General features: G+C 38.9%; 1 protein-coding gene across 3 annotated transcripts; it reads left to right on the top strand.

Annotated features, from left to right (window-relative positions):
• The first annotated feature begins 2338 nt into the window (after positions 1 to 2338).
• On the top strand, positions 2339 to 13291 carry LOC113048231 (transcription factor GATA-3-like). 3 transcript variants are annotated; one of them, XM_026209911.1, is made up of 5 exons: positions 2339 to 3243; positions 4364 to 4843; positions 7228 to 7373; positions 9154 to 9279; positions 11893 to 13291. In XM_026209911.1, exons 1-5 carry the CDS (start codon positions 3018 to 3020, stop codon positions 12181 to 12183), a joined length of 1269 nt encoding a protein of 422 aa, XP_026065696.1. In that variant the 5' UTR covers positions 2339 to 3017; the 3' UTR covers positions 12184 to 13291. The 3 variants fall into 3 exon arrangements, with proteins under 3 accessions (XP_026065696.1, XP_026065695.1, XP_026065694.1); XM_026209910.1 differs by having other exon boundaries at positions 2347 to 3243; positions 4367 to 4900; XM_026209909.1 differs by having other exon boundaries at positions 2347 to 3243; positions 4364 to 4900.
• Positions 13292 to 13693: the final 402 nt, after the last annotated feature.

Here is a 13693-nt window from a genome sequence, read left to right as displayed (position 1 = left end):
TTAATCTTCCTAGCCTGACATAATCATTCACAAATTATCTACCCAATCTTCAACCTGAGCCAGTGTCGCTGTCTACCACCGATTTACCACCGAGTGTCAACCTGGTGGCCCGAGCTAAAATGAACGGGCCTGATTTAACACACCGCTCACCATATATATATATATATATATATATATATATATATATATATATATATATGTATGTATGTATGTATGTATGTATGTATGTATGTATGTATGTATGTATGTATGTATGTATGTGTATGTATGTATGTGTATGTATGTATGTATGTATGTATGTATGTATGTATATATATATATATATATATATATATATATATATATATATATATATATATATATATACAACAATCTATTTATTTTCTATTTCCCTTGTATATAACACGTTATAGCTGTAGATCAGGATTATATATGTCGGTTTGAAGTATGAAGTATGGAAGTATGAAAAATTATAGTTTTTTTTTTGTTTTGTTTTTTGAGAAGGACACTCAAAGCAATATCTGGCACATCGTGTATGTAGGGTTCGGCACTGCTTCCATCCATGTCCCGCACACTAAGCTTAAGACATTCAGTCAAGAAACAAAACACATAATCAGGATTTCACTTTTTCCTTCGAGTACCTCTTAATGTACGCTCGCGCGCAGGATAATAGCTCGCGCGGATCATTACACGCGTCCGCTGACAGCTCGACAATGACAGTGAGCCAATGGAACACTCTCCATCCAAGTTCGGTCTTTACCAGAGTAAGAAGGCTGGTGGGGGTTCTTTTTTCTTAAGGAACTTGAAAGCTAGTCGCCACGATGGTATGAAAATGATCGACATTATTAGGCCTATATCATTTATTATAATAATCATTATTTCGTATTCGTTTTATTTTTCATTTGAAATCACATTATTGGAGTAGCACGAGTGTTTACCCATCGTTTTCTAGACCCCCAAGAGAAATAACTATCGCGAGAGAAACTTGCAAGCAGAGCACATATTTTACATCCAACGCGTCGAGTAGATTTCCTGCCTGTTTACTGACGTCACGTCCAGCGGCGTCGGCAGGGCTGGCCGTCATCTAAGAGCATTTCAGAGCATCGAACGAACAGCCCAATTACATTCTGTCAGTCTGTGGGCACGGGCCGGCCAAACCGGAGCATTACAGACAAAATATCACACTAAGAGCCAACCCCCCTTATTACAGGTAAACTAAATAGAATAATACCTGATACTGTCCCCTAATGTGTCGACGGAGCACACTGTCAGAAGTAATACGTTCCCATTATATATTAAGGTTCAAGTTTTACCCGTGCGTACTGAAATGCTAATGTATTTGCATCACGTTACATGTAATGGCCCCTTAAATGAATAATGATGCAGTCGTTCGGTTGGTGTCCTTCAAGGAATAAAGAACATCGACTTAAGCTGTCGGGGGAAAAGCCTGTGTTTATATTGCGAGAGGAAAGTAAGGTTTGGCATTAGCCTATATGTCGCAGTCAGGGTTTAAGAGCCTCTTTTGAACATGCAGAGGTACCATTAACCATTAGAAAAACGTGCTTGTCGCCGCGAGGGGACGCACTGTCACAGTTTAAAAGAGAACACACACCACACGAGCTGCCACTGATAACACACACGGACGTTTAGACACAAAAGGCAGCAAGCCACAGAACGATCCTGCCTTTAGGACATAGGTACTGATATTTCAGTTTTTGTATTTTTTTATTTGTATATTTATTTTATCAAGCAACCTTAATAGGCTAAATAAATATTTCTAATAAATAATTGTTCCGCACATAATGAATTCAAAAACTATATTTATGATCTAAAGAAAACACATTTCAATTTTTATTTCAGACGGTACCATTGTTCTTATTTAATTCGTTACTTTTATCTTTTGTTCTTTTCTAAACTAGGCCTGGATTAATTTAGCTTACACTCTATTTTAAAGTGTCACATACTTTGGTAATAACAATGAATTACGCATTTACGCGCAACTAACCCTAAACCAAACCCTAAATTGTACATGCTGTTAATTAATATTTCTCAGTGCTTAAATTTATAATTACACTGTAACAAGAACAGCCTAACAGCCTACATTTATTTCAGCTGCGTCAATACATTTGGCGTGCTTCTGATTTTATATATAGCTAACGTACACGCCAATCGTTCTATATCAAATAATAAATAAATATAAATAAATAAATGTTATATTGTGTATATGAATGGGGAGCAGAACTGGGCACAGCTTCTGGTCATCTTTCTCTGGCCCACTTTATTCAATTAGTCCATGCTGTTGGGCCCCGCCCCTGCTGATGACACCACAGACCCTCCTTAAGTTGCGTCGCGCCACAGCTGTCTGCGAGCATTGAGCTGACTGGCGCCATCCTGAAAGAATGCCTTCACTGTAAAAAAACACAGAGAGAGCAGAGCATTCAGAGACAGAGGGAGTGCGCACTAGAGAGAGCAAGAGAGAGAGAGATAGATAGAGGGAGGGATGGAAGTAGTGTAAGTGGGAAGAGGGTTAATACTACTGCACACAAACACAGATTTGATCAAACTTGTGTTGAGTCAGAGGAAAGAAAACGTATCCAGATCGAACCAGGTCGGCCTGAACCGTCAAACCCACTTGTTGAGTCTACGCAACAGCACACCGAGAGAAAAACTTGCGGAACTTGACGCGCGTTTGGATGCGTACGCGGACTTATGACCAAACATTAGTATAAATACAGTTGACTTTCACAAGTTAATGCGCGTTTATTGAACGGATGGGTCAAGTTTATATGAGCTTTTGACATTTTGCCAATGACAGAAAGAACACAAACGGACGGACGGACTTTGTAAAACAAATTGTCTTGTTCAATTTCAGGTGATCGGAAGTAAAAAAGAAAAAAAGAAAAAGCGAACCTGTGGATTAAGCAAAGGAGGAGTTTGGACTTTTTTTTTGAACTTTCTCGTGTTGTGTGTTTCGGTGAGTGTATGAACGCTTGTTAAAGAAATAAAAATAAAAAACGATGGAAGTAAGTCCGGAGCAACCCCGCTGGATGACCCATCATCACCCGGTTATTAACGGCCAGCATCCCGAGGCACACCACCCAGCACTGGGACACTCCTACATGGACTCGTCGCAGTATCCCCTCGCGGATGATATGGATGTAGTGTTTAATATCGACGGACAGAGCAACCACCCGTACTACGGGAACTCGGTTCGGGCTGTGCAGAGGTACCCGCCACCTCACGGTAAGTAGGCTATATGATTCCTAAATTATTTTAAATTATTCCTCTATCCATTATGACTAAATTAAAAATATGTAATAACACAGAAACTGGATTAGGATTGTACTGAAAATGCAACTGACATATTGAACAATGTCAGTGTAGTTTACGTGTGGCTTACAGGTGCTGTGTCACTGGTTTCACATCTTTCTAGTATTCTATGGTTAATTTGACTTTTTAGGGTATACAATAAATGTATAATATTGGATAATGCAATGCATTCTTTTATTTTTTTTTAACTCTTTAATTTTAATGATCAAAATAAAATGTGAACGAGCAGTGTTTTTCGAAAACACACATTGCTGAAATATATTATATTGGTTATAATAGTATATTAAAGTAAAAATATTTGTATTATCACTAGCTGACTGGGATTCGGTGTAATGATTTTATGATTGAATGACTTAAATGTCAGTCTCTAAATAATTAAGCGCATTTATTCCTGTACTACTTGAAATTTAGTGCGGAAGAACAATTGCTTTAATTTATTGACCTGACTTCCTGAGCGGAATTGGGGCAAATCGTGACCTTGTTCCTCTGCTTAATTGCCCCATCTCTAAACATATCTAAACTTTCGAAATCCGTGCAACATCAATAGATACTGGTTGGTATCGAAAGTCTTTTGAAAGTGAAAAACTGGCGAGGGCTGTTAATTGCGACCCTCCCCAGAGTCTCGAAAGTCTTTCAGAGTAATGTAGGCCTTTCCGTGCAGTTTCACAGTTTTACTCATTTTAATCAAGTGGCTCTATTTCTCTCATGCAATAAAAAACCGTTGCTGAAAGTGTTAAAAAAAATACCAGATATGTGTGAAATGCATGTAAAAAAATATCAAAATGTACTTGGTTTTTGCAGCGTTGTGTTTTAAAAAAAATAAAAGATTTTGCATTTAATTTTAAATGTATATGTATGCATATAATTACACGTTTCTCTAATTAAATGTTTTATTATAACATAACATAATTGTGACGTGTAACGATTGTGTTTGCAATACAAAGCCCTTCAGATGTTATTTCTTGGCTTAATGTGAGGAATCCCACAGCCCCACCTAGTCCTGTCCTAACAGCAGGCTTGTCTTTTGTTCCAGCAGGTACTCAAATGTGTCGCCCATCATTGCTGCACGGCTCTCTTCCTTGGCTCGATGGAAGTAAATCTATCGGCCCTCACCACAGTACCTCCCCGTGGAACCTCGGGCCTTTCCCCAAGCCTTCCCTGCATCACAGTTCCCCTGGGCCTCTGTCCGTCTACCCCCCAGCCTCCTCCTCCTCGCTGTCTGCTGGTCACTCCAGCCCACACCTCTTCACCTTTCCCCCCACTCCACCCAAAGATGTGTCCCCTGACCCCTCAATTTCCACGTCAGGTTCGGGCTCATCCATACGGCAGGAGGACAAAGAGTGCATTAAATACCAGGTGTCTCTGGCCGAAAGCATGAAGCTGGATTCTGCTCATAGTCGGAGCATGGCCTCTATTGGACCGGGGGTGTCCTCCGCGCACCACCCCATCGCCACTTACCCATCCTATGTGTCCGATTACGGGCCGGGGCTCTTCCCACCAAGTAGCCTGATAGGTGGGTCCTCTTCTAGTTATGGTTCCAAAACGAGACCAAAAACAAGGTCCTGTTCAGGTAGGCGTGCGCTTTACTACCCTTTGATATCTACTAACATAATCATAAAATCATCCAACAATAGATTTTCCTCTAAAAAGCTATCTATCTTATTGTGCACTTGCCATTCTTTTCATTTTCCTCAAAAACAGCCTCCCAGGTTAGCCAATTTTGGATTGGTCTTAGACCTTTGTTTTTGTTTTGTTTTTTGTGCCAATAAAATATGGGCAGTCCTCATCCCTTATTTAAAAGAGCATCAGTGTTAAAATATAAAGGAATCTACAGTGATTAAAGATATTACTTATATTATTAAAGATTAAATATATTGTTATTATATTAAGATAATATACAGCTACATAAAATATAGCTATTGTATAATTTGAGCTATTGTATAATCCTGTTCGCTTGATTAATTTATAATGCAATGATCTCTTTTTTTTGTGGTATCAGTTTAAATGATCAATCTTCTTTTACAGAAATGAGAGATTTGTTAACACGCCTGCCTTGCACTATTCCGTTATTTTATTCCGCTTTAAATAATAGCCTATTATATTTAATATCGTCTAGTTACAAAGCGGAATTAGCTTCCCTGATTTATTTAACGTCGCTCAGCATATGCAGATGAATATTTCTACACGTTTAAAGCGGAGTTCAAGGGTTTTCCGGATGTAGATGTGTGTGTGTGTGTGTGCGTGTGTTTTCTCTCTCCTCTCTTGTGCCTCGCAGTGCACGGCCCCGTCTCTCTCGCGTTTATATGTTTAAGCTAATCCAATTATTTTCAGACTGCTGCACGCGACAGTTGCATTGTTTACTTTGCGCAGAAACTTTGATAGAGTCCGGATGCCCCGCGGATCGCTCGGAATAACGAATGAGCTGGCGCAATGCTCGGCCGACATGCACAGACAGAGAGTAATCCAAACACACAGAGAAAATGATTTCAAAAAGGTCAACCAGCTTTTTAAATGCGATTAGCGAACATACATTTTTGTTTTTTATTATGGTTCATTCATAGCGATTGATTTTATGATAATGAGAGAGAAAAAAAAACAAATATATATATATTCTGCTCTCGTTTATAATAGTTTTAACTTGTTACTATTTATTATTATTATTATTATTTATATTTAATTTGTTTGCAATTTTATATGCAATCAGCATTTTGCACAATAAAAATAACAGACTAAGCACACACATAACGTTCTAATATCGTTCTTTCTAGGTTTTGTTTTGAACCAAAACTTTGTGCTGCGCGATTTCTGTAGATGCAGCAGATCCCTCCTTTAAGCACTTGTCAGTGTGTCACTGTCTGAGATGATGTGCTCTCGAGCTCTGTGGTTTTTGGGGCAGTAAGCAGAAGCACAAAGAGACTCGTTGGCTCCACACATTAGGGCAGAACTGCTGCCGGGTACAGGGGGGGGCTGCACGGCGAGCTTGTTTTTCGTTTCAGCGGAGCGACCGGAGGCGTGGGTCACTGAACCTGCGAAGCGCGCGCCCTTCACCTGTCAGTCAAACAGAAACAATGCCAATCAAGCGCTACGGTGTTTTAATTACGTAAAGAGAGCGGGTTACACAATGAGTTAATTAGACCGACGCTTTCACTTACTGTTACTGAATCTGTTTCACATTATTTCAGGCTTAGATCCTAAAATCTACTTTTAACATTTCACAAATAATTACTCTTAGTCTCATGGTTTAATGAACCGGGAGGTTGTTTTTTGGAAATCGAATCATGACGATTTACCTAGCTGCATTATATATGCGAGTCCCACTTCTAATAAATCATGCAGTATTTTCAAGCCTGCAGTATGATAGGTTTGATAAGACCTATCTCTGTGTACATTTTCACAGCATTGCCTACTTAGAACCGCTAACTTATTTGTAGATCTTATCAGATGATGTCATATCTGACGATTGAGGAGTTAAGCTGCAGTTATGTCATATTAGATAATGCTTTTTTATATGGCAATGCATTAATAATAGCAGAAGCCTAGTAGTAATAATAATGTTATTAATGCATTTCCATATCCATTATTTAGATCAGTGCGAATCTTTAGCCTGTGTAATTTTTTTATATTGCCTTTGTATAATTAATTATTTGTCATTTTTTATGTGTGCAATATGTCTATAATATTAATACAGTTATTAGTAGATATATTGATTATATTATGTGTGTAATATTGACATGCAACTATTAGTATTTTTTAAATAAATCAAAGCGACTGGCCACTGGAGTTTGGTATGTTGACTAGTGGCGTGGCCTATTGATTGTGTAGTTGTGCTTAAGTGTGCATGCACGTGTGTTATAGTGGTTCTAAAAATCAGTTGTGCATGCGTGTCTGTGTTCGCAGAGGGTAGAGAATGTGTTAACTGCGGGGCCACCTCGACTCCTCTGTGGCGGAGGGATGGCACCGGTCACTATTTGTGTAACGCCTGCGGACTGTACCACAAGATGAACGGCCAGAACCGACCCCTCATCAAGCCCAAGCGGAGGCTGGTATGTTGCTCGATTGCACTGTATTAATCACACTTCTGTCTCTTTCTCTTTTTCTACCCAGGAAGAAGTGTTAGCTGCAAGAAATTGACTCGCCAAGCGCAGGTCTCATTTCTTTAAGATTAAGCAATAGCAGTTATTATTATTATTATTATTATTATTATTATTATTATTATTATCATCATCAGTAATAATAATAATGCCATTTTATGTATCGAATTTTATTTATTTATTTTTTTTCCTTTTCCGCTTGAAAATCCATAGACACTTTTATTTAATCGCAAATATTGCTGACACTGGGTCTACATGTCAGCGTAACGAAATTTGTCACGGAGAGACTTCAAAGTGTTGTGAAACGAGCGCTTATCTCAAATGAGGACGCGTGGGAGGCGATCAGCTCCAACAGGTCAAATATGTCTGCAAGAATTAGGTTCAATTCTGACAATATGCCATTCACCGAGGACACTGTTTCACAGGGATTTAATAAATGAGAGGAAGAGAGAGAGAGAGAAACTGTGTTTTTTCAATGGCCTGGCAGCACAGACACGTCTCTTTTGGGGCTTTTGGATAGAGTCGAGGCTCTTGAGGCGCAGAGAAATAGTCCGAGTGCTGCTATTTTGGCACTGGCCCTCTCTCCCTCTCTAATGTGAAAAGCCGACTTCCCAGGAAAAGACTGGCGGATATCTGAGCGCTGCTGATAAAACTCTTCGAACAACAGCGCTCGTTCCCGCAGTCTAAACATACGGGCGAGAACGCGCAGAAAGGAGTCACGACTTCAGATTGATCTTCACTATGCTCAAGTAGTCTAGAAAAAAGAGAAAATAGTAGGCTACGTGGAAGAATAATAAAAAAATACCTTTATAGAACAAATATTATTCTCTTTGACTAATTTGTATGAATTTAATTGATTTGCTAATAAAATGTATCTGTATTTTGCAAACGAGTCCGATAGGATTTAAAAATAAATAAATAAAAAATCCGGCCAGTCATAATAAGTACCGTCGATTAATATGACGCTTTAATGAATCAGGCTCCTGATTATCGTTTGACGTTTGACTCTAAACTTAATTAAACGTCACAGTTAAGAATAATTTGTAATTTCAGTACATACCTTCAGCATTCCTGTATGTTAACCCAGAAAACAGCATGCTTTTTCTTTCTGCATAGTCCATTTCAAAATATGTTTGCTGATCCCTATTCATTGCATTTCTTTTGAGTTTTCCCTTTTTCCCCATTGTCTCTTTTTAACTTATTATTTGCTTTTTACTTATTCTTTTTAACTTATTTTTTATATTTGTTTTATATTGTATTTATATTTGATTGTCAGTACTGCTTATAATTAATAATTTTAACTGCTTTTAATCAATGCATGCTAATTTAGAGCAAGGTATTTTAGTGCAGCATATTGATGTTAATAAAGATTGCTAATATCTAACTGAAGGTTGATGTTTAAACATGGATTCATTTCATGCAGAGCCGCTGTTTCTCCATCATTTAACGGGAAAATGTCATCAGCTTTAATGGGCACTATTTAAACCAGTGCTTTCATGTCCTCTGTAAATATTTAGGTTTGAGAGGGCATTTTTTTACCCTAGAGTTTAAGGCACCAGTGTTATGGAGATCTCTTTTCCTCTGACATATTTCTGCATCACTTAAAGCCATTTGCAGCTTCAGGAAACAGGAGGGTTGGGGGCCATTAGCACTGTAGGAATGCAATCATCATCTTGAGATATTATATTATGAGTGTAATAATCAGGATTCTTTCTCTATGTGTGTCCATCAGTCCGCTGCCAGACGAGCAGGGACCTCGTGCGCAAACTGTCAAACGACCACGACGACACTGTGGCGGAGAAATGCGAACGGCGATCCTGTCTGCAATGCCTGCGGCCTCTATTACAAATTACACAATGTAAGCTCCATAGCTGTCTTTCACTTATCTAGTAAGATATTTTCTATCTCTATCTTTTCTTTGCATGATGGCAGCTTTCACGCCATTTCTTTCATTCTTTCTTTCAACATTCACAACATGGTTCATGCATTGCCTACTCAAAAATGACAGAGAATTAATGGTAAGTGACCATTATAATATTATAGTATCCGTATAATAATCAATCACACCAGATGTTTATTTTGTAATCTTATTCATCAGAAAAGTTCAGAGTTGTTGCGTTTTCCAATTGGTCCTACTATTAGTAGTTAGTATTGTGATTTTTCGACCCCAGGGACAGCTTAACCCAATCGGCAAACCTGAAATGTTTTAATGTTCCCCAATGGTCTCAAGCCGCTTGAGTCGATTACATGCAGAGATTCGTCTTGTTCGTCCTCGTATTATTATTTACTTTTATGGTTATTACGCTTGTACTGTTGTACTATTGAATTACTCTGCAGTTGGTGGTATTGCTATGTTAAACATATGCCGGGGAATTTTTTCATTCTACCTAATCAGCTCCGGTATCCTGTATCATCACAGTTTGAGGCCCCATACTCCTGTTACATTCCCCTACTAGTCACGCAAGCGCACCATTTTAAATCATTTTGCCATGTTAGTTTTGGCTGTTTCGTAAGAACTCGAGAAAAAACCTGACCTAGGTTATCAGGGAAACCAATAACTTGTATTATTGTTTTGAAACAACCAAAAGTTTGGCTAATTGGAAAATGAGTTTGTTTTGGTACATCCTATTTACCGTTCAGGTCAGCTTGCTTTGAATCAGATTCCAGATTTTGCATGCTAAATTAAGCTGAGCTCTCTACAGAGGGCTCTTCACTAACTCGCATGTTTGCATTATCACAACCACTCCCATCTCTCATTTAGCCCACAGGGATTTGTCAGAAGAACTGAGTTGTGATTGTATTTGTATGTCTGTCTGTCATTCTGGGGTTAGACTTCTGATCTGTTTTCTTTCTCAGTTTCTTTATGTGTTCATTTCAAACCCTCAAACTGAATACCATTTAAGAGTGTTTCTTATAGCCGACGGCTATAAGCATGTGTTTTCTGTGATGCCCAATGGAGATGTTTTAAATTAACAGTCTTGCTTTGGGGTGTGACTTCACACAGGCGCACACATTCACTTGCATTTACACTAGTGGTTGGCCAATATGGGTTTTCCGATAAAAGACGTCAGTGCAGATATCTAGAGAACAGTTTTTTGCAGAAGTGTTTTTATTTAATCCAATTTGATGTTAACAAATTAGAAAATGGCTACAAATCCAGAAGTACTTGAAACTAAATGAACTGAATGACTAAGTTATACAAGACAGTATTTACTTAAAATTGCAAATTTGCACAGTTTTGCAAAAACACATCACAAATTTTGAAGTGTTTATGGATATTTTAGAAATCTAAATGGTAAAATTCAAGTAGAAGTCTTACAGTTTATTAAGTCTTACTCATTATGCATGTAAGGGAATACGTTTTAGTATCACTTAATAGCTGTTGCAAAAAGCATCTAGAGTGTTTTAAGACAGAGAGGGAGAAAGAGGCAGTCCAATTATGGGGTGAAAGTGGCAGGCTTTGGCAGACAGACGCTTGAGCCCGGCTGGCCAGTGTCTGGGGTTTCTTTCTTTGGCAAGACTGGCACCATCCAAGCCTTGTGTCAGGGAACTCAGATGCTAAATCCAGCCCAGTCCTGATATGACCAGACACACACACTCATACAGACATGCTTGCTCAAACAGAGAAGCTGACATATCTGCAATATAGTGTAGCTCTGTTACTATGAGTGTGTGAAGTGAACGTCATTGTTCAACCAAATCCTAATCCTAAAAGGTGTCAGCTTTCAATATGTCCGTAAGGAGGAGATATCACAAATGAGATCTGTTTAATATCTCAATTGTTTCTCCAAGACAGCAATTAAAGAGATTAGATTGAAAGAATATGACTTTAGCTTGAAGGGATAAATCACCCAAAAATGAAAGTTCTGTCATTATTTACCCAGTCCATACTCGTACAACTTTATTTCCTCTCTGGACCACAAATGGAAATGTTTTGAGGAATGTTTCAACTGTATTTGTTGATACAGTAAAAGTCAATGGGGTCCAAAATCACACTTTCATTTATATGGATTTAAAAAACACTGTGACATTTTGTGTGTGTGTGTTTGAAGAAAGTCATAACATTTTTAAACAACATGAGTAAAATGAATCCCTTTAGGTCTTCTGCTTCTCAAATGTTTCTTCTTAGAAAAAAAACATCTCAAACTGTGCTCTGATCTACTAAAATCTGCAAAATAGTCAGAAATTTCATTATGAACTCTCATTATGAATTGTCTCCCTTTTAGTCTATTTTTATTTCTCAAAAGGATTTTAAGGAAAAACATGTGAGATTAAGTTAATAGTTAAAAGAAACATAACTGGTTTAAGGTCTCCTGAAATTTGAAGAAGCAATCTCAAAGCGATAAAGAGTTCCTCTGAATGTGTTATGAGATGAAAAATAATGTCAACATTTTTCCATTATGCTCCTGTCTTATGTAAGCGGGATGGTCCCGTGGCCATTATTAACATCTGCCGTCTTTCTCCTCCGCAGATCAACCGACCGCTCACCATGAAGAAGGAGGGCATCCAGACCCGGAATAGGAAGATGTCCAGCAAGTCCAAGAAGAGCAAAAAGTCCCATGACAGCATGGATGATTTCTCTAAAAGCTTAATGGAAAAGAACAGTTCCTTCAGTCCGGCCGCCCTGTCGCGTCACATGACCTCGTTCCCTCCCTTCTCACACTCCGGCCACATGTTGACCACGCCCACCCCCATGCACCCCTCCTCCAGCTTGCCCTTCGCCCCTCACCACCCTTCCAGTATGGTGACAGCGATGGGCTAGAGCACCCTGCTACCTCTGACCACCCAATTTCCCGACGGTGGATGTCTCAAAGCACCGTTAACCTTGAAGCCTGTCACAACCGCAACCCTCCGACCTTAAACCAGCTCTCTCACGTGCTCCTTCTGAGCTACAAGCTTCCCCCAAGACCCCTTCTCCGGTATCCCCCGCTTAAACCCCCCAAAACCCCACATTATGAGGGAGAGACAGTGAGAAAGAAAGAGAAAAGACAATGACTTTCTTCATCGCCCCTCCAATCATGAAGCCTCACGCTGATGTCAACCTTTCATTTGTGTACAAATGCCATCTTTCCTGTGGGCATCAAGGCACAAACATTACGAGAGTTTAAACAAACCTCCTCTGTTTCCCTAACCCACTCCTTCACTTCTTCTACGTATCTCCTCTTCTTCGTCCCCGTGAGACATGAGGACTCGAGCTGTGAATGACAACAGGAGATGAACTCTGCATATATTTGTAAAAAAAATTGTCTGAAATACATTTATTGAAGACTTTTTAAAGCGCAAAAGGCGAGGACAGGAAATGCCTGTGGGCAGCTAATGATAAGAAGGGTACGACTCAAACCTGGAAGATGGAATGGCATCGTGAAGCGACCACGAATTCTATCTAAATGATGAGAAAAGTAAGAGACGAGGTGTAGGGAGAAGAAAAATAGAAAGGAAATGGGGTGTAATGCATTAAAACTTGTAGTCAGGTCTGTCTTACAGACTTCCAGCTACTCTTATGGATGTGTTATAGGTCTTGGGCAATTGGTTTGTTGTTACACACAAACACACACACACACACACACACACACACACACACACACACACACACACACACACACACGAACACACCTGAAAGACTTCTTTGGGCCCAGGTTATATGCATTGTGAAAAAAAGTTCCTGTATTTGTTATTTGTATGTATAATTCAGAGTACCAAAAATACAAAAGAAACAAAGATGTAGAATTATTTCTTTATGTAACGCAGACTGAATGGTTGTACAAATTTAATAATCACTAGTGTAAAAAAAGACTTGCATTTTGTTGCGTAATTTTTTTTTCCTCCTTAAAAATAATAAACTAGTTTAATCTCTGTTGACATCATATGAAGACATGACGTTTGGAAGCTTTTGTGCGTTTTCGTTTGTGTTCTGTGTGTGTATGTGAGGTTTAGTGAGTTCATATGTCAGTGTATGTGTGATATCTGACACATGGCATTTGCTACCCACAAGGACACCTCTAGATTTACCCATAATGCTGTTGGCCACTCACCAACAGGAAACCTAGAAATAAACAGACTTGTTGTGAGGGACTTTACACTGCCTAAACTCCTCATACTACCAATTTGAATTTGACATTCCAGCAACACTGCTGTTAGCATGCTAGTTGTCAAATTGTCAAAGACATAGCAGTGGGAATAATTGATCTCGAGTCAACCAATGGTATCACAAAAGGAATGAGGCAAGCCAGTGATGAATATGACAATGAAATATATATATTAGAATAGACAAA

Source organism: Carassius auratus, chromosome 29, assembly GCF_003368295.1.
Source record: "Carassius auratus strain Wakin chromosome 29, ASM336829v1, whole genome shotgun sequence".
In the NCBI taxonomy this organism is placed as follows: Eukaryota; Metazoa; Chordata; class Actinopteri; order Cypriniformes; family Cyprinidae; genus Carassius; species Carassius auratus.
This window is presented reverse-complemented; position numbering and strand designations above follow the sequence as displayed.

Excerpts from the sequence above, each read along its gene's own strand:
- LOC113048231 (XM_026209909.1), top strand. The coding sequence starts at position 3,018 with ATGGAAGTAAGTCCGGAGCAACCCCGCTGGATGACCCATCATCACCCG. Across the intron at positions 3,244-4,363 it reads GAGGTACCCGCCACCTCACG|CAGGTACTCAAATGTGTCGC; the intron begins GTAAGTAGGCTA and ends CTTTTGTTCCAG. Across the intron at positions 7,374-9,153 it reads TCAAGCCCAAGCGGAGGCTG|TCCGCTGCCAGACGAGCAGG; the intron begins GTATGTTGCTCG and ends TGTGTCCATCAG.